The sequence below is a fragment of the Oncorhynchus gorbuscha genome, linkage group LG08 (genome assembly GCF_021184085.1).
Source record: "Oncorhynchus gorbuscha isolate QuinsamMale2020 ecotype Even-year linkage group LG08, OgorEven_v1.0, whole genome shotgun sequence".
In the NCBI taxonomy this organism is placed as follows: Eukaryota; Metazoa; Chordata; class Actinopteri; order Salmoniformes; family Salmonidae; genus Oncorhynchus; species Oncorhynchus gorbuscha.
Window position 1 is genome coordinate 70285082 of NC_060180.1, and position 27677 is coordinate 70312758.

A 27677-nucleotide genomic window follows, 5' to 3' on the forward strand; every position below is an offset into this window, starting at 1 on the left:
AATACTTCCATGCCAAGATGTAGGCTGCTTGTGGTCGGATGTCCATACCTCTTACGTACTGACGTTTGAGGTTTATTTGTCATGAGCCATCAGTAATGTTAAGAACAGGTTACGGTGATGACACTATGAGGTAGACACGTCGCACAGACAAAGGGATGTTAAAGCTTGCCACGTGCAGACCGTCAACATAATCAACATGAACAGTATTCAACCTGCATGACTACATCAACAACAACAAAAACATTTGTTTTATTGTGAATAATAATTTGCCACTACATCCAGTTATTGATTGTACTTTTTAACTCTTCCATCAGAGGTCAATTTTGTGAGAAACAACTTTTTTCTACCTAAGCATTTCCAGCACTGCAATTGATTGTTTTTGAAAGACTCTGGTCTGAGACTCTGGTCTGAGACTCTGGTCTGAGACTCTGGTCTGAGACTCTGGTCTGAGACTCTGGTCTGAGACTCTGTCTGAGACTCTGTCTGAGACTCTGTCTGAGACTGCCGGTCATTATTTGTTAGCAGTTTGGATTGTGATTTATTTATATTTTCCTATAAAAATATTATTAGACAACCACTATGTTTACCACTAAAACGTGAAACATTTCGGGGCTCCACGGCACAATGCGCCTTGATTTGATGTCTGTTTTATTAGATGAAATGTGGAAAAAAAAGTGTATCTGTAACTTGACTGTTCATGGGAACAGAATGTGATATTTCTCGTCTCGTCTCTTGGGGCTCTATCCAATCTGGAAAGCTGAAGCCGTTACAAATGAAAGGGAATCTCTGATTGAGCCGATAATATGCAGTGTTTTGCTGTGAATGCCGTCTCCGATTGAGCCGATATATATGCAGTGTTTATCGTGAATGGCGTCATCGTTAAAGTGGGAACATTGCCTTCTTGCTATAAAGCTGAACTTCTGCGATGTGGATCGAATAGAGCCCCCGGTTTGTATATATAATGTCTTCATTTGCATTTATGTACAGTCTTTTTTGTAATAAAAACAGCTCACCGAAACAACACATGAAGCTGATCTTTGGTGGGGGATTTCTCTTTGGGACAGTTAAAGAATAGGGAAGAGTGGTAGAGTTGTCCTCTCTATCTCAGTTGATAAGAGTATGGAGCTTGCAATACCAAGATAGTGGGTTTGATTCCCGGGACCACTCGTACATTAAAATGTACGCCTGCGTGACTGTAAGTCGCTTTGGATAAAAGTGTCAGCTAAATGGAATCTATTATTAAGAAATCCAATTAGTTTCTATGGCGTTTTGCCAAACAATTTAACACCCAATAATACGACTAATATACACACACACATATGACTTAGCCACTTCATTGCAACACACTATCCATAGCAACTCTACATCACAGTTTTTCATTGAAGTAAGGTCAATGACCAACAGTAAAGTTAAATTGTCAACTAACAGATAGTAAAAGGAGTTTGCTTGGTAGACATGAAGCACAATGCCAAAGAGATGTTCATCTGCCTGTAATAAATACTATAGGAATTGATCTGGCTTAGCCAATTATGTCTGTGTTGATAAAGCGTCATACCAACATGCTGTGCATCTTCATCAGGTTGCAATTACAACATAGCTTTACTGTGGTTAACTTAGGCTTGAATAATTCTGACTTATTACATAAATAATACAATTCAGTACATAAATAACCCAAGAACATGCATCGTGGGGTTGGGTTAAATGCGGAAGACACATTTCAGTTGAATGCATTCAGTTGTGCAACTGACTAGGTATCCCCCCCTTTCCCATCAGACACTGGTTTGGAAATGTCTCCACGGCATTGCGTTGTCCAATCATATCTTGTCAGATCAGTTACTTAAAGAAGGAGGGAAGAAAGGAAGAATGCATTTTGAAGTATTGGAGCAGGGCCTGTCACCTCCCGAGGTGCTATTTTCTAAAAGCATCGCTCTGGTCCATGAACACTGGGCCTGTCTGTCTGTAGGTAGGTTGAGAACGTCCTCTACAGAAGTCATGGGTGAGTGGGCGGAACTCCATCCCTAGACCCCAGAGCCCCACCCAGGAGGGGGCGGGGGTATAAAGTCTGGGGGCGGTTCAGAGAGGTCGTCCTGATCAGGATGTCCATTGGCCCTCACTGTTGCTGAGGAAAGGAAAATAATATATTATTTAGAGTGTGTGTGTGTGTGTGTGTGTGTGTGTGTGTGTGTGTGTGTGTGTGTGTGTGTGTGTGTGTGTGTGTGTGTGTGTGTGTGTGTGTGTGTGTGTGTGTGTGTGTGTGTGTGTGTGTGTGTGTGTGTGTGTGTGTGTGTGTCACCTATGTGCCCAGTAGAATGTGTGGGAGGGCTGGAGACAGGCAGACTGGTCACATGCAGAGTGGAGGTGGTGGTTAAGGTTCTCCTCACTGCCTTCTGATAGTTGTGATACAGGGTGGCCCCATACTAAACAAAGATAGATACGGGTAGGTACACATAAGAGAGTAAAGGGTATGAGTAGAGTAAAGGGTATGAGTAAAGGGTATGAGTAGAGTAAAGGGTATGAGTAGAGTAAAGGGTAAGAGTAGAGTAAAGGGTAAGAGTAGAGTAAAGGGTAAGAGTAGAGTAAAGGGTAAGAGTAGAGTAAAGAGTGTGAGTAGAGTAAAGGGTGTGAGTGGAGTAAAGGGTGTGAGTAGAGTAAAGGGTAAGAGTAGAGTAAAGGGTAAGAGTAGAGTAAAGGGCAAGAGTAGAGTAAAGGGTAAGAGTAGAGTAAAGGGTATGAGTAGAGTAAAGGGTATGAGTAGAGTAAAGGGTATGAGTAGAGTAAAGGGTAAGAGTAGAGTAAAGGGTAAGAGTAAAGGGTAAGAGTAAAGGGTAAGAGTAAAGGGTATGAGTAGAGTAAAGGGTATGAGTAGAGTAAAGGGTATGAGTAGAGTAAAGGGTAAGAGTAGAGTAAAGGGTAAGAGTAGAGTAAAGGGTATGAGTAGAGTAAAGGGGTAAGAGTAGAGTAAAGGGTAAGAGTAGAGTAAAGGGTATGAGTAAAGGGTAAGAGTAGAGTAAAGAGTGTGAGTAGAGTAAAGGGTGTGAGTAGAGTAAAGGGTAAGAGTAGAGTAAAGGGTATGAGTAGAGTAAAGGGTATGAGTAGAGTAAAGGGTATGAGTAAAGGTAAAGGTAGAGTAAAGGGTAGAGTAAAGGGTAAGAGTAAGTAGGGTAAGAGTAAAGGGTAAGAGTAAAGGGTATGAGTAGAGTAAAGGGTTTGAGTAGAGTAAAGGGTATGAGTAGAGTAAAGGGTATGAGTAGAGTAAAGGGTAAGAGTAGAGTAAAGGGTAAGAGTAGAGTAAAGGGTATGAGTAGAGTAAAGGGGTAAGAGTAGAGTAAAGGGTAAGAGTAGAGTAAAGGGTATGAGTAGTAAAGGGTAAGAGTAGAGTAAAGAGTGTGAGTAGAGTAAAGGGTATGGTAGAAGTAAGAGTAGAGTAAAGGGTAAGAGTAGAGTAAAGGGTAAAGGGTAAGAGTAGAGTAAAGGGTGTGAGTAGAGTAAAGGGTAAGAGTAGAGTAAAGGGTAAGAGTAGAGTAAAGGGTATGAGTAGAGTAAAGGGTATGAGTAGAGTAAAGGGTAAGAGTAGAGTAAAGGGTATGAGTAGAGTAAAGGGTATGAGTAGAGTAAAGGGTATGAGTAGAGTAAAGGGTAAGAGTAGAGTAAAGGGTATGAGTAGAGTAAAGGGTATGAGTAGAGTAAAGGGTAAGAGTAGAGTAAAGGGTAAGAGTAGAGTAAAGGGTATGAGTAGTGTAAAGGGTACGAGTAAAGGGTAAGAGTAGAGTAAAGGGTATGAGTAGAGTAAAGGGTATGAGTAGAGTAAAGGATACGAGTAAAGGGTAAGAGTAGAGTAAAGGGTATGAGTAGAGTAAAGGGTATGAGTAGAGTAAAGGGTAAGAGTAGAGTAAAGGGTAAGAGTAGAGTAAAGGGTAAGAGTAGAGTAAAGGGTATGAGTAGAGTAAAGGGTATGAGTAGAGTAAAGGGTATGAGTAGAGTAAAGGGTATGTGTAGAGTAAAGGGTATGGGTAGAGTAAAGGGTATGGGTAGAGTAAAGGGTAAGAGTAGAGTAAAGGGTATGTGTAGAGTAAAGGGTATGGGTAGAGTAAAGGGTATGGGTAGAGTAAAGGGTATGAGTAGAGTAAAGGGTATGAGTAGAGTAAAGGGTATGAGTAGAGTAAAGGGTATGAGTAGAGTATTTACCTTGGCTACTCTGATGGAGTTGACCCAGAGGGAGAGAGTGTGCTCATCGTCACAACACAGGAACCTGATGTACGGGGACTCCTTCTGGATCTGAGGATGCTTCAGGGCAAAGACCAGAACATATTGTATTGATGGTAATCAATGCACCTACAGCTAAATATCCCATGCATGCAATGTCTGTCAGGAGAGACTGCATTGATGCTTGATGCAATATGTCTTTGTTCAAGGAGTCCAGTATTTTCTTTTTTTTAGAAGTTCATCAACGAGCCTGCAGGAGGCGACCTATGATGGAGCTCCATGTGTACTTCACTCGCAATGGTAAGAACCTTTCTCAATCATGTTAAGAATGCATGAACATTCTCATACACCCAAAATAAATGGTGAGTAAAAAAAAATAAAAGACCCCTAATTTGAACCATAACTTTGTCGCCTGTTTTAAATCAAATCCCTTATTTGAAGATACACTTTTTTTTCACACCAACTTAAAACCTCTAGAAAATAGTGTCCGAAACAGAAATGGATTCAGCTATTGTAACTGACCTATTATAACTGACGTTGCCGTTATAAACCGTACCGTGGAATAACATGTATATAGCTGTGATTATAACTGACCTATTGTGAAGTTCCAGGTAACAGTTAGGAACTCAACTTCCGGTGATGTACCTTTAAAAACAAATCATTGTCACACATGGTTCTGACCTATTATAACTGACCTATTATAACTGACCTATTATAACTGACCTATTATAATAACTGACCTATTATAACTGACCTATTGTAACTGACCTATTATAACTGACCTATTATAACTGACCTATTATTATAACTGACCTATTGTAACTGACCTATTATAACTGACCTATTATAACTGACCTATTGTAACTGACCTATTGTAACTGACCTATTATAACTGACCTATTATAACTGACCTATTGTAACTGACCTATTATAACTGACCTATTGCAACTTACCTATTGTGACATATTATAACTGACCCATTATAACTGACCTATTATTGACCTAACTGACCTATTGTAACTGACCTATTATAACTGACCTATTATAACTGACCTATTGACACCTATTATAACTGACCTATTGTAACTGACCTATTGTAACTGACCTATTATAACTGACCTATTATAACTGACCTATTGCAACTACCTATTGTGACATATTATAACTGACCTATTATAACTGCCCTATTGTAACTGACCTATTATAACTGACCTATTGTAACTGACCTATTATAACTGACCTATTGCAACTTACCTATTGTGACCTATTGTAACTGACCTATTGTAACTGACCTATTGTAACTGACCTATTATAACTGCCCTATTGTAACTGACCTATTATAACTGCCCTATTGTAACTGATTATAACTGACCTATTATAACTGACATATTATAACGGACCTATTGTGATGTATTGTAACTGACCTATTATAACTGCCCTATTATAACTGACCTATTATAACTGCCCTATTATAACTGCCCTATTATAACTGACCCTGACCTATTATAACTGCCCTATTATAACTGACCTATTATAACTGACCTATTATAACTGCCCTATTATAACTGACCTATTATAACTGACCTATTATAACTGACCTATTATAACTGACCTATTATAACTTACCTATTGTAACTGACCTATTATAACTGACCTATTATAACTGATAACCGACCTATTATAACTGCCCTATTATAACTGACCTATTATAACTGACCTATTATAACTGACCTATTATAACTGACCTATTATAACTGACCTATTGCAACTGACCTGACCTATTATAACAGACCTATTATAACTGCCCTATTATAACTGCCCTATTATAACTGACCTATTGTAACGACCTATTGTAACTGCCCTATTATAACTGACCTATTATAACTGCCCTATTATATTATAACTGACCTATTATAACTGCCCTATTATAAACTGCCCTATTATAACTGCCCTATTGTAACTGACCTATATAACTGCCCTATTATAACCTATTATAACTGACCTATTATAACTGACCTATTATAACTGACCTATTGTGACGTATTGTAACTGACCTATTTTAACTGACCTATTATAACTGACCTTATAACTTCTAACTGACCTATTATAACTGACCTATTGTAACTGACGACCTATTGTAACTGACCTATTGTAACATATTATAACTGACCTAATAACTGCCCTATTATAACTGACCTATTATAACTGCCCTATTATAACTGACCTATTATAACTGACCTATTATAACTGACCTATTATAACTGCCCTATTATAACTGACCTATTATAACTGCCCTATTATAACTGACCTATTATAACTGACCTATTATAACTGACCTATTGTAACTGACCTATTATAACTGCCCTATTATAACTATTATAACTGACCTATTATAACTGACCTATTATAACTGACCTATTATAACTGACCTATTGTAACTGACCTATTGTAACTGTGACCTATATTGTAACTGACCTATTATAACTGCCCTATTATAATGGACCTATTGTGATGTATTGTAACTGACCTATTTTAACTGACCTATTGTGATGTATTGTAACTGACCTATTTTAACTGACCTATTGTGATGTATTGTAACTGACCTATTATAACTGACCTATTGTGATGTATTGTAACTGACCTATTATAACTGACCTATTGTGATGTAATGTAACTGACCTATTTTAACTGACCTATTATAACTGACCTATTATAACTGACCTATTGTAACTGACCTATTGTAACTGAACTGATATTATAACTGACCGGTGATACATCTTCTAAAATGTTCTTACTTGTTAACAGTTACAGGTCAGTCGGACTAATATAAGTCCATTCTTGTGAACTACATTAAACTACATTCACTTCCTTACTGGTTGACCTTACCATGAGAACCATCACTATCATCAACTTAGCTGTTAATTTCCTGAAAATATGAAACAGAGATAACATAGGTAACAGAGATAACATAGGTAACAGGTAACAGAGATAACAGAGGCAACAGAGATAACAGAGATAACAGAGGCAACAGAGATAACAGAGGTAACAGAGATAACAGAGATAACAGAGATAACATAGGTAACAGAGATAACACAGGGATAGATCTTGGGCTCCTGAGTAGTGCAGCGATCTAAGAGACTGCCTCTCAGTGCTCGATGCGTCACTACAGACACCCTGGTTCAAATCCAGGCTGTATCACAACTGGCTGTGATTGGGAGTTCCATAGGGCAGCGCACAATTGGCCCAGCATCTTCCTGGTTTGGCCGGTGTAGGGCGTCATTGTAAATAATAATTTGTTCTTCACTGACTTGCCTAGTTAAATAAAGGTTAAATAAAAATTAAAGTTTAAAAAATAGGATAGTAGAAAAAGCGCAAACTCCTCTCATCTGGCACTCTAAGCAGGCTTAAGTAAACAAAGCTCAAAGTAGTAGAAAGATTTCAAGTAGTATTTCAACCCAGAGAGAACATTGGGGTTGAGTGGTGAATTGTAGTTGCAAACTAAGGACCATCAGACACAGCTCAACCCAGCTGCAAGGTTCTAAGTACTCGACCCTGAACGCTCTTTTGAAGGGACGCCACAACCCAGCATGTGTCAGACCTGCCCCCACTTCAACCAACTGACACCTCACTCCCCCTGCTGTCATTCTTTGTCTGAGAAAATTATATTCTCGGTAGGGGAAACGTTCCTTATTAAAAAGCCTCTTGATGACTGACAGGTTGTTTAAGTTGATAACTGTCTGTCTGTCTGTCTGCCTGATTGTCTGTCTGCTTCTCTCTTTCTCTCTCTCTCTCTCTCTCTCTTCTCTCTCTCTCTCTCCTCTCTCTCTCTCTCTCTCCTCTCTCTCTCTCTCTCTCTCTCTCTCTCTCTCTCATTCTCTCGTTCTCTCTCATTTCTATTTCTCTCTTGACACCTCACTCCCCCTGCTTTCATTCTTTTTCTGTCTATTTCACTGTCTCTCTCTCTCTGTTTTTCTCTCTCTCTCTGTCTCCATTTAACTTTTTCTCCCTTTCTCTCTCTTTCGCTCTGTCTCTCCCTGTCTCTCTCTTTCTCGACCTGTCTCTCTGTCTCTGTCTCTTTCTCTCTCTCTGTCTCTCTTTCGTTCCTCATAATAGATAGTGATCTCTGATAGACCACACTAAACTATAGCAACAGCCACGTCAGATGTCGGTGTGTGGTGGCGTCGTGGCAATGTGTTATAGTAGACACAATAGAACACAACTTCCTGTTAACATTTTTTATATTTAAACATGCAAACATTCAAATATTTGTTGCCTTGCTGGCCCTCAAAACTTTGCATTTGTATTGTATTGCAAACCATGCAGGGCCGAGCACGCCCCCATCCACATTGACAGGGCTTAGTGGAGCAGGTAGAGAGCTTCAAGTTCCTCGGTGTCCACATCACTAAGGAATTACCATGGTCCACACACAACACAGTCGTGAAGAGGGCACGACAACGCCTCTTCCTGCTGAGGAGGCTGAGTTAACCCCCACAATCACTCCAGGGCCATTACACTGTCACTGACCCTGTGCTTCTTTTCAGCCTGTCAAAAGTGTGTGTGTGTGTGTGTGTGTGTGTGTGTGCGCGCGTGTGTGTGTGTGTGTGTGTGTGTGTGTGTGTGTGTGTGTGTGTGTGTGTGTGTGTGTGTGTGTGTGTGTGTGTGTGTGTGTGTGTGTGTGTGTGTGTGTGTGTGTGTGTGTGTGTGTGTGTGTTTTTTACCTCATCTGTTACATCAAGGTGTTGATGGGAGAAGAAACAAATAAATGAATAACCATCATGCTATTGTTTCCTCTGAAGTGGATGGCCTACCTTGAGGATGAAGCAGAAGTTAGTGGGTGCTTTGTACTTCTGTTTGTAATCAGTGGTGGTGTAGATGTTGACTTTGTCAAACTGAAGGAAGCACGCCAGGTCCCTGGATGTCTGCCAAGGGGGAAACACATTAAAAAACCCGGACAAGCAGAATTCAGTTCATATGGATCATATTACTGAAGATGCAGTAAGTTATTAAGGATTTCCTACAGCACTGTTTTGACGGGAAATGTCCCAATATGAAGGAATGAATGTAGACGTCCTCACTAATAAAAAATAAAACTAAAACTAAATATATATAATATATATATTATTTATATATAATATAAAAACTAATAAAAACTGGTTTACCTCAGTTCTATGTAGAAACAACATGTATAGGTCTCTGTAAAATTTTAGAAATGGCCTGTAATACTGTATATCAAAAATACTTTCTATGTTTGGACAAGATGTTTACGGGACTTGCTGGACTTTGATGGTTATTATGTCACTTCCTGTACCTTTGTCTTTCCTTTAGGCACATAGTATATCCCAGAAGCTCTGAGCAGGAAGTAGCGACGTTTCCACAATTTCTTCCTGTCCTCCCTCAGATACAGCGGCCCCTCCAGGTCTGGGACGATGACAGACGGACCCTCAAAATGTTCCTGGATTCAGACGTTTAAAATCAGGTGTGTGTGGAAGAGTTTGAGGGTTTTGGATAAATCTGATTTGCTATAGAGGAAGGAGAACTCCTTCAATAAAAATATTAGTACAGTGAATGTGTTTATTATATAAGCTACATATGAAGATGCATATAGATTATTATTATTATTATTATTATATAAGCTACAGAATCCTCTATAGGTGTGTTTGTGATGATAACTCACCTTTAGCAGAAGTTTCTTATGGCATTCTTTTATCTCATTGATAAATTGTTTATGTTTCTTCCATAGGTAGAATATCTTGGAGGTGAAAAGACAATGTTAGATAAAAAAAAAACACCTTATGGAACGGAGGGGACTGTGAAGCAACACAAACATTGGCACACACACACACACACACACACACACACACACACACACACACACACACACACACACACACACACACACACACACACACACACACACACACACACACACACACACACACACACACACACACACACACACACACACACACACACACACACACACACACACACACACACACACACACACACACACACACATGGATTTAGTTCTGTAGATATGTGGTAGTGGTGGAGTAGGGGCCTGAGAGCACCCAGTGTGTTGTGAAATCTGTGAATCTATTGTAATGTTTTAAAATAGTATAAACTGCCTTAATTTTGCTGGACCGCAGGAAGAGTAGCTGCTGTTTTGGCAGGAACTAATGGGGATCCATAATAAATACAAAATATAAATGTCAGCACAGGGATATCAATAATGGAACTAAAACACAGAGCTTGGCTGCCAGTTTCTCTACTATAACCAACTCTTTCATTTGGTAAAAAGTTGGCAAAAATAGAGACATATGTAGCAACCATGCAACATACCATTTCACTGTTAAATTAGAAAGCACAGTTCACTGTTTTGTGTGAACTCTGGGCCATGGTCATAAGGGCAAGCAACAGTAAATGTTGTAAAAAAAAAAATCCTCCCAGTTTCCTCCCTATTTCAATAAATGTTATTCCGTTTGGTGCCGAATCAATACTTCCCAGGTCTCTACTGTACTCACCTGGGGGTCTTTGAAGAGGAGATATTTGTTGGGTCTCAGAAGGAAAAGGATTTTGTTTTCACTGTCTCGTGTCCATGCTGAAAGAGGCTCCACCAGATATTCATGGTCTTCAAACCCCCTTTCTGTATTGAGAAAAAATGGGAACTTCAATTGCTTTCTGAAAATGATGTACATTAAATCATACTGTACAATATCATATCTTAAATCATACCACTAATACTTTGACTGAACTTGCTTGGTGCAATGGAACCAGTGGAAGAGTCTAAAAAGTACAACCTCGACACCCAACTTCCATTTCAGTCAGGCTCAATCAAACGCTCAAAGTATTTGACAGAAACAAATACTATTTGAACCCAGGTCTGGTGTGTGAGCCTCACCAGCCTGCAGCTCAGGGTTGGTCTCACATAGGCTCCAGTCCATGCTGCAGTCGCAGTGGGTCTTCTCAAACAGATTATCCAGCACGTCCCTCACCGTCTGTCTCTCGTTCACCATCAGTGTCTTGGAGCTGCCATCGCTCATCATCACTTTGACCACCAACTACAAGGATGTACATAGGAACAACCATAGACATATAAGTAATTATTGGGTAACACTCAATATGGCCACCGGTTCACCCATCACAGATCATTGACTTGAATGGGGATAGCCATTCTAGTCATTCTATTTCTATGTGAAGAGCATTTCACAATGATTACGAGATGATTACTGTGGGGTTTGGAGGAAAACACACATATACAGTGCCTTGCGAAAGTATTCGGCCCCCTTGAACTTTGACCTTTTGCCACATTTCAGGCTTCAAACATAAAGATATAAAACTGTATTTTTTTGTGAAGAATCAAGAACAAGTGGGACACAATCATGAAGTGGAACGACATTTATTGCATATTTCAAACTTGTTTAACAAATCAAAAACTGAAATATTGGGCGTGCAAAATTATTCAGCCCGCTTAAGTAAATACTTTGTAGCGCCACCTTTTGCTGCGATTACAGCTGTAAGTCGCTTGGGGTATGTCTCTATCAGTTTTGCACATCGAGAGACTGAAATTTTTTCCCATTCCTCCTTGCAAAACAGCTCGAGCTCAGTGAGGTTGGATGGAGAGCATTTGTGAACAGCAGTTTTCAGTTCTTTCCACAGATTCTCGATTGGATTCAGGTCTGGACTTTGACTTGGCCATTCTAACACCTGGATATGTTTATTTTTGAACCATTCCATTGTAGATTTTGCTTTATGTTTTGGATCATTGTCTTGTTGGAAGACAAATCTCTGTCCCAGTCTCAGGTCTTTTGCAGACTCCATCAGGTTTTCTTCCAGAATGGTCCTGTATTTAGCTCCATCCATCTTCCCATCAATTTTAACCATCTTCCCTGTCCCTGCTGAAGAAAAGCAGGCCCAAACCATGATGCTGCCACCACCATGTTTGACAGTGGGGATGGTGTGTTCAGGGTGATGAGCTGTGTTGCTTTTACGCCAAACATAACGTTTTGCATTGTTGCCAAAATGTTCAATTTTGGTTTCATCTGACCAGAGCACCTTCTTCCACATGTTTGGTGTGTCCCCCAGGTGGCTTGTGGCAAACTTTAAACAACACTTTTTATGGATATCTTTAAGAAATGGCTTTCTTCTTGCCACTCTTCCATAAAGGCCAGATTTGTGCAATATACAACTGATTGTTGTCCTATGGACAGAGTCTCCCACCTCAGCTGTAGATCTCTGCAGTTCATCCAGAGTGATCATGGGCCTCTTGGCTGCATCTCTGATCAGTCTTCTCCTTGTATGAGCTGAAAGTTTAGAGGGACGGCCAGGTCTTGGTAGATTTGCAGTTGTCTGATACTCCTTCCATTTCAATATTATCGCTTGCACAGCGCTCCTTGGGATGTTTAAAGCTTGGGAAATCTTTTTGTATCCAAATCCGGCTTTAAACTTCTTCACAACAGTATCTCGGACCTGCCTGGTGTGTTCCTTGTTCTCCATGATGCTCTCTGCGCTTTTAACGGACCTCTGAGACTATCACAGTGCAGGTGCATTTATACGGGGACTTGATTACACACAGGTGGATTGTATGTATCATCATTAGTCATTTAGGTCAACATTGGATCATTCAGAGATCCTCACTGAACTTCTGGAGAGAGTTTGCTGTACTGAAAGTAAAGGGGCTGAATAATTTTGCACGCCCAATTTTTCAGTTTTTGATTTGTTAAAAGAAATATATATATATACATAGGTGTTTTCCTCCAAACCCCACAGTGATATACATGATATAGAGGTATCTCAACTCCTCACAAAGTGAAACTGCTATTATAACCGGTTTAGTGAAATTAACCCAATGTACCTTCTTAACTTTGGCTTCTTTTAGCTTCTCCAGAGCCAGCTTGATTTTGTCAGCTCTGGCTTGTGCTTCTGCCTCTCCCTGGAAAAATGAAGGTATAATGTTTAATTAAAAGAGCAAGAGTGTAAAACAGTGCTACCTTTTACTGTATATCGGAAGTAAATAGCTACAAAAACAGAAAAGTTAAAATGCATCAATATACAGAAATATAAATAACTGCAGAACTCAAGGGCCTGATGTTGTGTACCCCTGCATTTATAACAGAAATAGTTACGTGTTCTTCCCTGAGACCTGAAGACTTACATTAGCTACCCTGGCTAATGCCTAGCTTTTAGCTCTGAGGGCTAACAGTCTTGTGGTGAGCAGGAAACCCGCGTTCCAACCCCAGTCAGTCACACATTACAGCGTACAGTATATCTATGGGAAGTTACCGCTGGCAGTGGTTCAGAGGGTTCAGGAGGGAGAGAGGAGGAGGAGGGGATAGGTGCCTGGACATTTTGTTGCGGGGTGCAGAGACCAGACTTGTGCTGTTGTGTGTGGACATGTCCCATCTTGTCTGCATTCAGTGTCTCCTCTGTCTCCTTCAAATCTGACCCCAGATCAGCCATCAGAGCGTCAAGGTCGTGATCCTCTAGCTCATTTAGAGATTCTACCAGAGAGGAAGATGGAAATTAGAGGAGGTAGGGTTTATCTGATCAAAAAGGGTTGTGGGTAAATGGGACAACACAACTACTTCCCTTCTAATTAATGATTTTACCAGTCTAACTCGTGTACTAGTCAAATGTGCCTAGTAAGGTTGTTATTGGCAAGCAAGGCTTGAAATACATTTACAGTATGTCATATGCATCAACTCTAGAGATAACTGTTTGATGACCTAGTGTTGCTGGTGTTTTTCACCTTTCAAATCTGTGAACCCAATAGAGAAGTTGTTTTCTATCTGTGAACTGCTGGATGATATTTCTGAGGAGTCCGTTTCATACCCAAGACTCTGTCAAGAGAAAGGGTTCAGATGAAGAGTTTGAATACAGATATTTTAGGACATGAACAGACAGGAATTGTATGTTTTACATACACTCTTACAAAAAAAGGGTTCCAAATGGGTTCTTCGGCTGTCCCCATAGGAGAACCTTTTTTGGTTCCAGGTTGAACCCTTTTTGGTTCCAGGTAGAACTCTTTTGGGTTCCATGTAGAACCCTCTGTGGAATTCAAAAGGGTTCTTACTGGAATCCTAAAAGGGTTCTTCAAAGGTTTCTCCTTCGGGGAGGTTCTAGATAGCACCTTTTTTTTCTAAGAGTGTAGAGAACACTCCAACAATGTTTGCAGCATTTGTAAGTTCATTCTAAGAAAGCCCTCTAGAAAAACATTCCGTTTTTTTTATTTTCTTCAAGGACGTTCTGGGTTGCCATGCTTATAAGCTGTGTGGAACACAGTCAGAATTCAGACCTTGTATGTTTTAAATGTCAAATAGAAAGATTACAGAAATATAAAGAAGAAAGCTATATTTCTGCACTACGGCAATGATGTGATGTCAGAGAGGAACTGATTATTAAAGATGTAATGCAATGTTTTCATAAACATTCCCAGCAGGCAACACCAGTAATTATATATCTTAAACAGTCTATAGACTGTGTGCGACCTGCCGACCTGCATATGATCTCCCCTGGCACACATGAAACATGATGAATGTAGAGACAAACATCTGTTTTCATGTTCAAAGCCAACGCTCAATTAAACCTTTAGCCCTTTGAGTCATTGGGTAGCAAACCATGGATGGATTCGGAGGTCTGATTAGCCTGCATGCTCCCAGGCAATAACCCAAATTATGTATAAATTACATTTGATCCTCTTAAATTCAGGAAGAATGATTATTCAAATAAAAATGGTTCCTAATTCCTGATTCTTCCTAATTTGGATAAGACCCTGTTAGACAGTGACACATTTGTGGTTCTCCATATGAGGTTTAACTGACCCATTACGTAGTGTTCGATTTTAATGTATTGCCATTTAGGACCACTCTTGTCCTTAGATCTACATTCATTAAAGGGGAAGATCCATATTTTACAACTTGATGTTAGATGGTTCCTCACCCTGAAATGGGCCTGGAGAATATGTAATCCATGTTTTTAACAGCCACTATAAACTTCAGCTAACTTTATCTAGCGCAATCAGCTGAAAATCAATGGAAGGGATTTGTCAGCGTCAAACCCGATATTGAGTTAATTCGGTTATTTTTTAAATGTATATTCCTTGTTTGTCCCTATCACTTTCATTGATGTTTAGCTCGCGGTGGCTTAAGTTAGCTGAAGTTTGTAATGGCTGTTTAAAGAAAACCAAGCCATGGATTATAGTTTCTCCTGGTCCATAGTCAGTCTACTTTGAGCTCTCAAGTGGCGCAGCGGTCAAAGGCACTGCATCTCAGTGCAAAAGGTGTCTCTCCAGTCCCTGGTTTGAATCCAGGGACTGGATCTGGCCAAGAATGGGGCAGTGCACAATTGGGCCGGGGTAAGACCCGTTATTGTAAATAAGAATATGTTCTTAACTGGCTTACCTAGTTTAAATAAAGGTACTAAAAATCTAACGTTAAGGTGTAAAATACTGAAATGTCCCTTTAAGAGGAGTTTAATGCATGGCATACAATGCACATACTTTAGGCCTAAGCCAGTATTCTATTTGTGTCAAAATGTTTAGTCAGGCTACATACATAATAGTGTCATGGATGACCAAAAGTGCTTGAAGACATCTTCATCCTACGACAACCTTAAAATCAGTGGCTTGCATCCATTACTCAAACCAGATGATATTACTTCTCATCATTCACTTTTAATTCATTCATAATAAATCAACATCTTCTCTACATTCATTTAAAAAATAATACATTGGAAATGAAAAGGCTAATTTCCAGCTGTAGTCCTTGGGTTAAAAGCCGCTACAGTCTCAATTTTAAAAAACAATTTAACACAGCTGCTGATGTTCTGATGAATCATGGGAAGTGTAGTTTATGAATAAGAGTGGCCCCAGTGATAACTTACCTGTGTTAGGAGGTCCATCTCTCCCAGCAGGTCAGTGAACATGGCGTCTATGTCCTCCATCTGTTACAGAGAACAAGCAGCAGTTGTTTAAAACAAATGGCTACACGCAAGAAGACCATCAACTAGAACAACCAGTGTAGACTGCTGAGGGAGGACGCCTTATTATAATGGCTGGAACGGTGTGAATGGAATGGCATCGAACACATGGAAACCATGTTTGATATCATTACCACGAGCCCATCCTCCCCAATTAAGGTGACCACCAACTTCCTGTGAGCCGTAAACATGACATCATTGGAGTTGACAGAGAATAGCCCAAATCAACCAAAACCACTTCAACTTGTAAAATCATAATTAAAGGGATAATTCAGCTAAATTGCATAAATGCAGTCTATGGATAAAGAAAGGCTGTAATCCCATCCTTGGTTTTTACTGACACCCAACTGCTAATATTAGCATTTTTCTAACCGAAAAAAAAAACGCTGTAAGTGAATGGTACCCAGTTAGCATGTTTTAAATGCCCACAGTGGCACAGAGACTCAATGTGGCGGTGTGGTATGTGACGGCTCAAAGTGCTTCCATGTTGCTTGTACTTTGAGAGGTGGACTCGTTTTTATTAGAGGACAAGAGTTGCTTTTTAAAAAGGTTCAATGCAGCTGTTTTTATCTCAATATCAAATCCTTTCTGAGTAACTTACTGTGATTGTTTTCAATTCAAATGGTCAAAACGAATTTAAAAAATAGCTTCTTAGGTAAGGGCAATTTCTCAAGCAATAATCTGGTTGTGGTCTGAGTAGGGAGGAGAAAATGGAAAACTATCTGTTATTGGCAGAGAGGTTTGGAACTCTCAGATGTGAGTGCTACGCGGCGGTTGTCATTTACAAAGATTACCTTGGCATTCTTGGGCACAGGGACTATGGTGGTTGGCTTGAAAAATATATAGGTATTACAGACTGGGCTAGGGAGAGGTTGAAAATGTCAGTGAAGACACTTGCCAGCTGGTCAGCGCATGCACTCACTGAGTACTCACTGTGAATGTTAACCTGTTTAAAGGTCTTACTCACATCGGCTACAGAGCACGTGATCATACAGTCATCCGGAACAGCTGGTGCTCTTACACATGGTTCAGTGTTGCGTGCCTCAAAGCGAGCATAGAAGGCATTTAGCTCATCTGTTAGGCTTGCGTTTGCAAGCCCTGACACATCCAATGAGTTCCTCTGTCCAGTGTCTGTGTTCTTTTACACATCTTAATCTTTTATTTTTATTAGTCAGTCTGAGATATGTCTTTTTCTTTGTAACTCTGCCTAGAAGGCCAGCATTCAGGAGTCGCCTCTTCACTGGTGACGCCGAGACTGGTGTTTTGCAGGTACTGCTTAATGAAGCTGCCAGTTGAGGACTTATGAGGCGTCTGTTTCTCAAACTAGACACTAATGTACTTGTCCTCTTGCTCAGTTGTGCACCGCTCCTCTTTTATTCTGGTTAGGGCCAGTTTGTGCTGTTCTGTGAAGGGAGTAGTACACAGCATTGTACTGGATCTTCAGTTTCTTGGCAATTTCTTCCATGGAATAGCCTTAATTTCTCAGAACAAGAATAGACTGACACGTTTCAGAAGAAAGGCCTTTGTTTCTGGCCATTTTGAGCCTGTAATCAAACTCACAAATACTGATGCTCTAGACTAAAAATCAAATCAAATCAAATGTATTTGTCACATACACATGGTTAGCAGATGTTAATGCGAGTGTAGCGAAATGCTTGTTCTTAATATAACCAACGAGTAATCTAACCCAACAATTCCAAAATTACTGCCTTATACACACAAGTGTAAAGGGATTAAGAATATGCACATAAAGATATATGAATGAGTGATGGTACAGAATGGCATAGGCAAGATGCAGTAGATGGTATCGAGTACAGTATATGAGATGAGTAATGTAGGGTATGTAAACAAAGTGGCATAGTTTAAAGTGGCTAGTGATACATATATTACATAAAGATGGCAAGATGAAGTACAGTATATACATATACATATGAGATGAGTAATTTGTCATGTTTGTCATTTATTATCTTGTCTTGTCCCTGTGCTTCCCATTCTATTCGTTTCCCTCTGCTGGTCTTATTTGGTTCTTTCCCTCCTTCTAGCCCTCTCTCTCCCCCTCCCTCTCTCACTCTCTCGCTCTCTCTTCTCTCTATCGTTCCGTTCCTGCTCCCAGCTGTTCCTATTCCCCCTAATCATCATTTAGTCTTCCCACACCTGTTCCCGATCCTTTCCCCTGATTAGAGTCCCTATTTATTCCTTTGTGTTCCGTTCCTGTGCCGTCGGTTCCTTGTTTTGTATTTCATGCTGTGATTGCGTTTCGCCCTGTCCTGTCGTGTTTTTTGCCGTGATTGTGTATCACCCTGTCCTGTCGTGTTTTGTGCCTTCTTCAGACGCTGCGTGTGAGCAGGTGTCTCAGTCGACTACGGCCTGCGCCTACCCGAAGCGACCTGCAGTCTGTGGCCGCTTCTCCAGTTGTTTTCCCCTCTACAAATCTAGAGGATTTCAGTTATTCCGTTTTGAACATTAATAAACTCTGTTTCTGTTAAGTCGCGTTTGGGTCCTCTTTCACCTGCATGACAGAAGGAACCGATCAAGGAATGGACCCAGCGACTTCAGACGCTGTTTACACTGCCGTCAAGATCCAAGGAGCCATGCTCGGCAGACACGAGCAGGAATTGTCTGCTGCTCGCCATGCCGTGGAGAACCTGGCCGCTCAGGTTTCCGACCTCTCTGGACAGTTCCAGAGTCTAACCTGTTACTTCCTGGCCTGCCGAGCCTCCAGAACCTAGGGTTAATAACCCACCTTGCTACTCCGGGCAGCCCACTGAGTGCCGCTCCTTTCTCACGCAGTGTGAGATTGTGTTCTCTCTCCAACCCAACACATACTCTAGAGAGAGAGCTCGAGTTGCTTACGTCATTTCACTCCTTACTGGCCGGGCTCGAGAATGGGGCACAGCTATCTGGGAGGCAAGGGCTGATTGCTCTAACAAATTCCAGAACTTTAAAGAGGAGATGATTCGGGTTTTTGACCGTTCAGTTTTTGGTGGGGAGGCTTCTAGGGCCCTGGCTTCCTTATGCCAAGGTGAACGGTCCATAACGGATTATTCCATTGAGTTTCGCACTCTTGCTGCCTCTAGTGAGTGGAACGAGCCGGCGCTGCTCGCTCGTTTTCTGGAGGGACTCCACGCAGTGGTTAAGGATGAGATTCTCTCCCGGGAGGTTCCTTCAGATGTGGACTCTTTGATTGCTCTCGCCATCCGCATAGAACGACGGGTAGATCTTCGTCACCGGGCTCGTGGAAGAGAGCTCGCATCAACGGTGTTTCCCTGCTCCGCATCGCAACCATCTCCCTCCTCTGGCTTTGAGACTGAGCCCATGCAGCTGGGAGGGATTCGCATCTCGACTAAGGAGAGGGAACGGAGGATCACCAACCGCCTGTGCCTCTATTGCGGAGTTGCTGGACATTTTGTTAATTCATGTCCAGTAAGAGGCCAGAGCCCATCAGTAAGCGGAGGGCTACTGGTGAGCGCTACTACTCAGGTCTCTTCATCTAGATCCTGTACTACGTAGAATGTATGCACACATGACTGTAAGTCGCTTTGGATAAAAGCGTCTGCTAAATGGCATATATTATTATATATATTATTACTACTATGTCGGTCCATCTACGCTGGACCGGTTCGGGTGCTACATGCAGTGCCTTGATTGACTCTGGGGCTGAGGGTTGTTTCATGGACGAAGCATGGGTTCGGAAACATAACATTCCTTTCAGACCGTTAGACAAGCCTACGCCCATGTTTGCCTTAGATGGTAGTCATCTTCCCAGTATCAAATTTGAGACACTACCTTTAACTCTCACAGTATCTGGTAACCACAGTGAGACTATTTCTTTTTTGATTTTCCGTTCACCGTTTACACCTGTTGTTTTGGGTCATCCCTGGCTAGTATGTCATAATCCTTCTATTAATTGGTCTAGTAATTCTATCCTATCCTGGAACGTTTCTTGTCATGTGAAGTGTTTAATGTCTGCCATCCCTCCCGTTTCTTCTCTCCCTACTTCTCAGGAGGAACCTGGCGATTTGACAGGAGTGCCGGAGGAATATCATGATCTGCGCACGGTCTTCAGTCGGTCCCGAGCCAACTCCTCCTCCTCACCGGTCGTATGATTGTAGTATTGATCTCCTTCCAGGGACCACGCCTCCTCGAGGTAGACTATACTCTCTGTCGGCTCCCGAACGTAAGGCTCTCGAGGATTATTTGTCTGTGTCTCTTGACGCCGGTACCATAGTGCCTTCTTCTTCTCCGGCCGGGGCGGGGTTCTTTTTGTTAAGAAGAAGGACGGTACTCTGCGCCCCTGCGTGGATTATCGAGGGCTGAATGACATAACGGTTAAGAATCGTTATCCGCTTCCCCTTATGTCATCAGCCTTCGAGATTCTGCAGGGAGCCAGGTGCTTTACTAAGTTGGACCTTCGTAACGCTTACCATCTCGTGCGCATCAGAGAGGGGGACGAGTGGAAAACGTCCGTTAGGGCATTTTGAGTACCGGGTTCTGCCGTTCGGTCTCGCCAATGCGCCAGCTGTTTTTCAGGCATTAGTTAATGATGTTCTGAGAGACATGCTGAACATTTTTGTTTTGTCTATCTTGACGATATCCTGATTTTTTCTCCGTCACTCGAGATTCATGTTCAGCACGTTCGACGTGTTCTACAGCGCCTTTTAGAGAATTGTCTCTACGTAAAGGCTGAGAAGTGCTCTTTTCATGTCTCCTCCGTTACTTTTCTCGGTTCCGTTATTTCCGCTGAAGGCATTCAGATGGATTCCGCTAAGGTCCAAGCTGTCAGTGATTGGCCCGTTCCAAGGTCACGTGTCGAGTTGCAGCGCTTTTTAGGTTTCGCTAATTTCTATCGGCGTTTCATTCGTAATTTCGGTCAAGTTGCTGCCCCTCTCACAGCTCTTACTTCTGTCAAGACGTGTTTTAAGTGGTCCGGTTCCGCCCAGGGAGCTTTTGATCTTCTAAAAGAACGTTTTACGTCCGCTCCTATCCTCGTTACTCCTGACGTCACTAGACAATTCATTGTCGAGGTTGGCGCTTCAGAGGTGGCGTGGGAGCCATTCTATCCCAGCGCTTCCAGTCTGACGATAAGGTTCATCCGTGCGCTTATTTTTCTCATCGCCTGTCGCCATCTGAGCGCAACTATGATGTGGGTAACCGTGAACTGCTCGCCATCCGCTTAGCCCTAGGCGAATGGCGACAGTGGTTGGAGGGGGCGACCGTTCCTTTTGTCGTTTGGACAGACCATAAGAACCTTGAGTACATCCGTTCTGCCAAACGACTTAATGCCCGTCAAGCTCGTTGGGCGTTGTTTTTCGCTCGTTTCGAGTTTGTGATTTCTTACCGTCCGGGTAGCAAGAACACCAAGCCTGATGCCTTATCCCGTCTGTTTAGTTCTTCTGTGGCTTCTACTGATCCCGAGGGGATTCTTCCTTATGGGCGTGTTGTCGGGTTGACAGTCTGGGGAATTGAAAGACAGGTTAAGCAAGCACTCACGCACACTGCGTCGCCGCGCGCTTGTCCTAGTAACCTCCTTTTCGTTCCTGTTTCCACTCGTCTGGCTGTTCTTCAGTGGGCTCACTCTGCCAAGTTAGCTGGTCATCCCGGTGTTCGAGGCACTCTTGCGTCTATTCGCCAGCGCTTTTGGTGGCCGACTCAGGAGCGTGACACGCGCCGTTTCGTGGCTGCGTGTTCAGACTGCGCGCAGAAGAAGTCTGGTAATTTTTTTCTGCTTCTGCTCCTGGTCTTGCTGGGTCTCAGTCTGTTCCCTGCCATCGCATCTCTCCTGTTCTTGTCCCTGCCCTTGCTGTGTCTCAGTCTGTCCCTAGTTCTCATTTTTTTTTTTAGAGTAGTACCCTAGTTTCCCTTTTATCGTTTTTCGTTACGGTCCTGAGGAGAGGAGTTGGGTTCTTTCTCGGGACGTGCTGGACCGTTTGATCTATGATTTCCTCCGTTGCCGCCAGTGTTCCTCCTCGAGAGCGCCAGGAGGCGCTCGGTGAGTGGGGGTACTGTCATGTTTGTCATTTATTATCTTGTCTTGTCCCTGTGCTTCCCATTCTATTCGTTTCCCTCTGCTGGTCTTATTTGGTTCTTTCCCTCCTTCTAGCCCTCTCTCTCCCCTCCCTCTCTCACTCTCTCGCTCTCTCTTCTCTCTATCGTTCCGTTCCTGCTCCCAGCTGTTCCTATTCCCCTAATCATCATTTAGTCTTCCCACACCTGTTCCCGATCCTTTCCCCTGATTAGAGTCCCTATTTATTCCTTTGTGTTCCGTTCCTGTGCCGTCGGTTCCTTGTTTTGTATTTCATGCTGTGATTGCGTTTCGCCCTGTCCTGTCGTGTTTTTTGCCGTGATTGTGTATCACCCTGTCCTGTCGTGTTTTGTGCCTTCTTCAGACGCTGCGTGTGAGCAGGTGTCTCAGTCGACTACGGCCTGCGCCTACCCGAAGCGACCTGCAGTCTGTGGCCGCTTCTCCAGTTGTTTTCCCCTCTACAAATCTAGAGGATTTCAGTTATTCCGTTTTGAACATTAATAAACTCTGTTTCTGTTAAGTCGCGTTTGGGTCCTCTTTCACCTGCATGACATAATTAGGGTATGTAAACATTATACACTGCTCAAAAAAAATAAAGGGAACACTAAAATAACACATCCTAGATCTGAATGAATGAAATATTCTTATTAAATACTTTTTTCTTTACATAGTTGAATGTGCTGACAACGAAATCACACATAAATGATCAATGGAAATCAAATTTATCAACCCATGGAGGGTCTGGATTTGGAGTCCACACTACAGGCTGATCCAACTTGGATGTAATGTCCTTAAAACAAGTCAAAATGAGGCTCAGTAGTGTGTGTGGCCTCCACGTGCCTGTATGACCTCCCTACAATGCCTGGGCATGCTCCTGATGAGGTGGCGGATGGTCTCCTGAGGGATCTCCTCCCAGACCTGGACTAAAGCATCCGCCAATTCCTGGACAGTCTGTGGTGCAACGTGCCGTTGGTGGATGGGGCGAGACATGATGTCCCAGATGTGCTCAATTGGATTCAGGTCTGGGAACGGGCGGGCCAGTCCATAGCATCAATGCCTTCCTCTTGCAGGAACTGCTGACACACTCCAGCCACATGAGGTCTAGCATTGTCTTGCATTAGGAGGAACGCAGGGCCAACCGCACCAGCATATGGTCTCACAAGGGGTCTGAGGATCTCATCTCGGTACCTAATGGCAGTCAGGCTACCTCTGGCGAGCACATGGAGGGCTGTGCGGCCCCCCAAAGAAATGCCACCCCACACCATGACTGACCCACCGCCAAACCGGTCATGCTGGAGGATGTTGCAGGCAGCAGAACGTTCTCCACGGCGTCTCCAGACTCTGTCACGTCTGTCACATGTGCTCAGATTGAACCTGCTTTCATCTGTGAAGAGCACAGGGCGCCAGTGGCCAATTTGCCAATCTTTGTGTTCTCTGGCAAATGAAAAACGTCCTGCATGGTGTTGGGCTGTAAGCACAACCCCCACCTGTGGACGTCGGGCCCTCATACCACCCTCATGGAGTCTGTTTCTGACCGTTTGAGCAGACACATGCACATTTGTGGCCTGCTGAAGGTCATTTTGCAGGGCTCTGGTAGTGCTCCTCCTGCTCCTCCTTGCACAAAGGCGGAGGTAGTGGTCCTGCTGCTGGGTTGTTGCCCTCCTCCACGTCTCCTGATGTACTGGCCTGTCTCCTGGTAGCGCCTCCATGTTCTGGACACTACGCTGACAGACACAGCAAACTTTGTTGCCACAGCTCGCATTGATGTGCCATCCTGGATGAGCTGCACTACCTGAGCCACTTGTGTGGGTTGTAGACTCCGTCTCATGCTAGAGTGAAAGCACCGCCAGCATTCAAAAGTGACCAAAACATCAGCCAGGAAGCATAGGAACTGAGAAGTGGTCTGTGGTCCCCACCTGCAGAACCACTCCTTTATTGGGGTTGTCTTGCTAATTGCCTATAATTTCCACCTGTTGTCTATTCCATTTGCACAACAGCATGTGAAATGTATTGTCAATCAGTGTTGCTTCCTAAGTGGACAGTTTGATTTCACAGAAGTGTGATTGACTTGGAGTTACATTGTGTTGTTTTAAGTGTTCCCTTTATTTTTTGGGCCAGTGTATTTTGTGTATGTCCTTTACATGAAATACAAATAAAAATCAATTTAAATGACAGGTTGTAATGCAACAAAATAGAAAAAAAACACCAAGGGGGTGAATACTTTTGCAAGGCAGTGTAATGGGCCTCTGTACGACTATGTAGAAATTCCATTAAAAAATAACCCGTTCCGGCTCCAATAGTCATTTACAACATTAACAATGTATTTCTGATTAATTTGATGTTATTTTAATGCACAAAACAATTGCCTATCTTTCAAAAACAAGGACATTTCTAAGCGACCCCAAACCTTTGAACGGTAGTGTATAAAACACAGAGAAATCCTGTTTTTTTGACTGCACTGGACCTTTAAGACAGAGAGGCTATGCGGCACAATAAACCATCCCATAAGCAAAGTCTGATGCTCTTACAGAGAGGCCTGTTCAGGTTAGCTACTGAGTTAATCCATATGGAGAATGGGGAGCGTTTACTGCCAACGTTAAGTAAAATATGCACCAGTACATGTGTAGCAGGCAGCTCTGGCCAAATGGATCATATCTTCAACTATTTCCTTTAGATAGGAGCACCGTCTCGCCAAAGGTGAGAGGCATTCTATAACCATAACTCGTATGAACATCGGATCAGCATAACGAGACCATATGTAGGGACATATTGAGGATCCATAGTATGGAGTAAAGAATACATCTGAACCAAGTTTTGTTGGTCCAGATTAGAACTTTAGTAAATATATATATAGTAACTTTCTTTCACTCTCTGAGTCCTTGTCCACCCAGCATAGCTAACGCCTGAATAGTTCCACTCTATTCTGTTTCGCCAGACGAGTAAACAGACCATCCATTTAAGCTGTAATGAGCAACAGAAAAAGGGCTGCATGGGGTGACTATTGTTTCCATATGAATGTCAAAATGCTTGATGTAAAACAATGTGGGGTTTTTGGTCCAGATCCTGATTCTGCTATATTCTATCTGACAGGACCTATGTGTTTTTAATGGAGGGGGAAATAACAAACTTGGCATTGTGACATATCACGGGCTTGGAAACAACATGCTCCTCTCATGACACTCAGCTCCATCAACTCAACACAGCTTAGGGATGAAGTGTCTGGTGCACAAGACTACACGTTTAGATACTGTTTGACAAAGGCCCATCCATCCACCCATCCATCCACCCCATCCATCCATCCATCCACCCACCCACCCACCCACCCACCCACCCACCCACCCCCATCCACCCATCCATCCATCCATCCATCCATCCGCCCATCCATCCATCCACCCATCCACCCACCCACCCATCCCATCCATCCATCCATCCACCCACCCATCCAGCCACCCACCCAGCCATCCATCCACCCATCCAGCCACCCACCCACCCAGCCAGCCATCCATCCATCCATCCATCCATCCAGCAACCCACCCAGCCATCCATCCACCCATCCATCCACCCACCCACCCAGCCATCCAGCCATCCATCCATCCAGCCAGCCAGCCAGCCAGCCAGCCCCACCCACCCAGCCATCCATCCATCCATCCATCCATCCATCCATCCATCCATCCATCCATCCATCCAGCCACCCAGCCATCCATCCACCCATCCAGCCACCCATCCATCCATCCATCCAGCCGCCCACCCAGCCATCCACCCATCCATCCAGCCACCCAACCATCCATCCATCCATCCATCCATCCATCCACCCATCCAGCCACCCAGCCATCCATCCACCCATCCACCCACCCAGCCACCCATCCAGCCACCCACCCAGCCACCCATCCAGCCACCCATCGACCTGATAGCTCATTGAAACAGACACATTAATAGACGTTCCACATCATCCTGTTCTAGCAAAGAGGCTGCTTTCAGCTGCCACTGTGGTCTGTGGACCTGTTACTTCTGCGTTGACACATAAAGTGACACACTAAAGAACAGACAGACAGACAGACAGACAGACAGACAGACAGACAGACAGACAGACAGACAGACAGACAGACAGACAGACAGACAGACAGACAGACAGACAGACAGACAGACAGACAGACAGACAGACAGACAGACAGACAGACAGACAGACAGACAGACAGACAGACAGACAGACAGACAGACAGACAGACAGACAGACAGACAGACAGACAGACAGACAGACAGACAGACAGACAGACAGACAGACAGACAGAAAGGCCAACGCCTTATCAACAATGATTTATTGTGCAGCGAGAGAGAGAGAGATATAGTGCTTGTTGATAGTGACTGTAGGCTACATATGTTGAATGTTCTTGTGGTCAAATGCTCCCTCTGTTTTATAATTGAATACATAAGCAATTATTGGCTGCTGCTGTAAAAAGACATGTGTTTGCTTTAATTGGGCAATCTGGCATTCAATGGTTATCATTAATTATAAGTCCACAAAGGATGTACCAATCCCAGATTGCCTATTTAACCAAAGCTGATGTGTATGTTCATGTATTTAACCCTAAACTGGCCAATGGGCTGTATTTGTGATAGTAATGTACTGTAGTAGCACATAACAATTTCAGCATGACATGAAAATGTTACAAGGCCAAATATGAGCAATTCAACATCGCATTAAGAGCAACCACGCCCTTATCTTTGGCAGTACCAGAAGAAGCATTAAACCTCAAACCTGGAAAGAGTGTAATTCCAGACCGTAAGATAACATAACAGACGATGACTCTACAAGAAAAGTGTCCATTCACAGACCTATTAAGTAAGCAAAGTCATCAAAGTCAAAGGACGTACATTTCAAAGATAAACATTTCAAAAGACAAACAAGATCCTGTCTAAAACAACCAAAGTGTTTACCTTTGTAGTTGAAGGATCTCCCGGGTTACTCTCCAGTCATAGAGTCAACGGTAGATATTGTATCTGTAGTTCTTGTGTCTTAAAGTACATGTGCACCTTGCACACGTGGGGTTGATCTGGAACTGGTATGAATACTGAGACTTGTCTGATCAGTGGGCTCTATTTCCTGTTCTGTGGGGAAGTTGACCTTCTCACTGTGGCATGACTCAGCAAAAGGCTTGGTTTGTACTGTATCTAAGCATGAGGTGGCTTTCTCTTCTCCTCTGCTTAATCTGCACTGGTCTGAGGAGACAGGATAGGTTCAAAACAAAATGTTGGAAGCTTACTGTGAATTTGCTTTGGGGCTTGTCCAGATTTGAGGGAGGATTCAATGTTCAGACTTTGAAAAGGTTTCATTTGACTGTAGATTGTGATTTCATACATGTTTTTTTACAACTATGTCATAAAGTTGATACGGATTCTATTCGCAGTTTAAAAATGTGACATAAGTTGGTGTTAATGTTACAAGGAATGATACTGAATGCATCATAGGCCATCTAAT

General features: G+C 42.7%; 1 protein-coding gene across 2 annotated transcripts; it reads right to left on the reverse strand.

Moving 5' to 3' along the window:
* Positions 1-227: 227 nt before the first annotated feature.
* LOC124042138 (amyloid beta A4 precursor protein-binding family B member 1-interacting protein-like) lies at positions 228-27273 on the reverse strand. Of its 2 annotated transcripts, none has more exons than XM_046360512.1 (13): positions 27137-27273; positions 16084-16143; positions 13952-14042; positions 13486-13703; positions 13058-13135; positions 11105-11264; positions 10728-10849; positions 9878-9952; positions 9512-9655; positions 9012-9122; positions 4186-4284; positions 2294-2417; positions 228-2113 (listed from the first exon to the last, which is right to left on the reverse strand). In XM_046360512.1, the coding sequence occupies exons 2-13, from the start codon at positions 16141-16143 to the stop codon at positions 2019-2021; spliced, it is 1377 nt and encodes a 458-aa protein (XP_046216468.1). In that variant the 5' UTR covers positions 27137-27273; the 3' UTR covers positions 228-2018. The 2 variants fall into 2 exon arrangements, with proteins under 2 accessions (XP_046216468.1, XP_046216467.1); XM_046360511.1 differs by having other exon boundaries at positions 228-2119.
* Between the last annotated feature and the right edge of the window lie 404 nt (positions 27274-27677).

Coding starts and splice junctions, on each gene's coding strand:
- LOC124042138 (XM_046360511.1), bottom strand. CDS start 16,143: ATGGAGGACATAGACGCCATGTTCACTGACCTGCTGGGAGAGATGGAC. Junction 9,656..9,877: donor ATAAGAAACTTCTGCTAAAG/GTGAGTTATCAT, acceptor GTCTGAATCCAG/GAACATTTTGAGGGTCCGTC. Junction 2,418..4,185: donor ACTCCATCAGAGTAGCCAAG/GTAAATACTCTA, acceptor ATCTTTGTTTAG/TATGGGGCCACCCTGTATCA.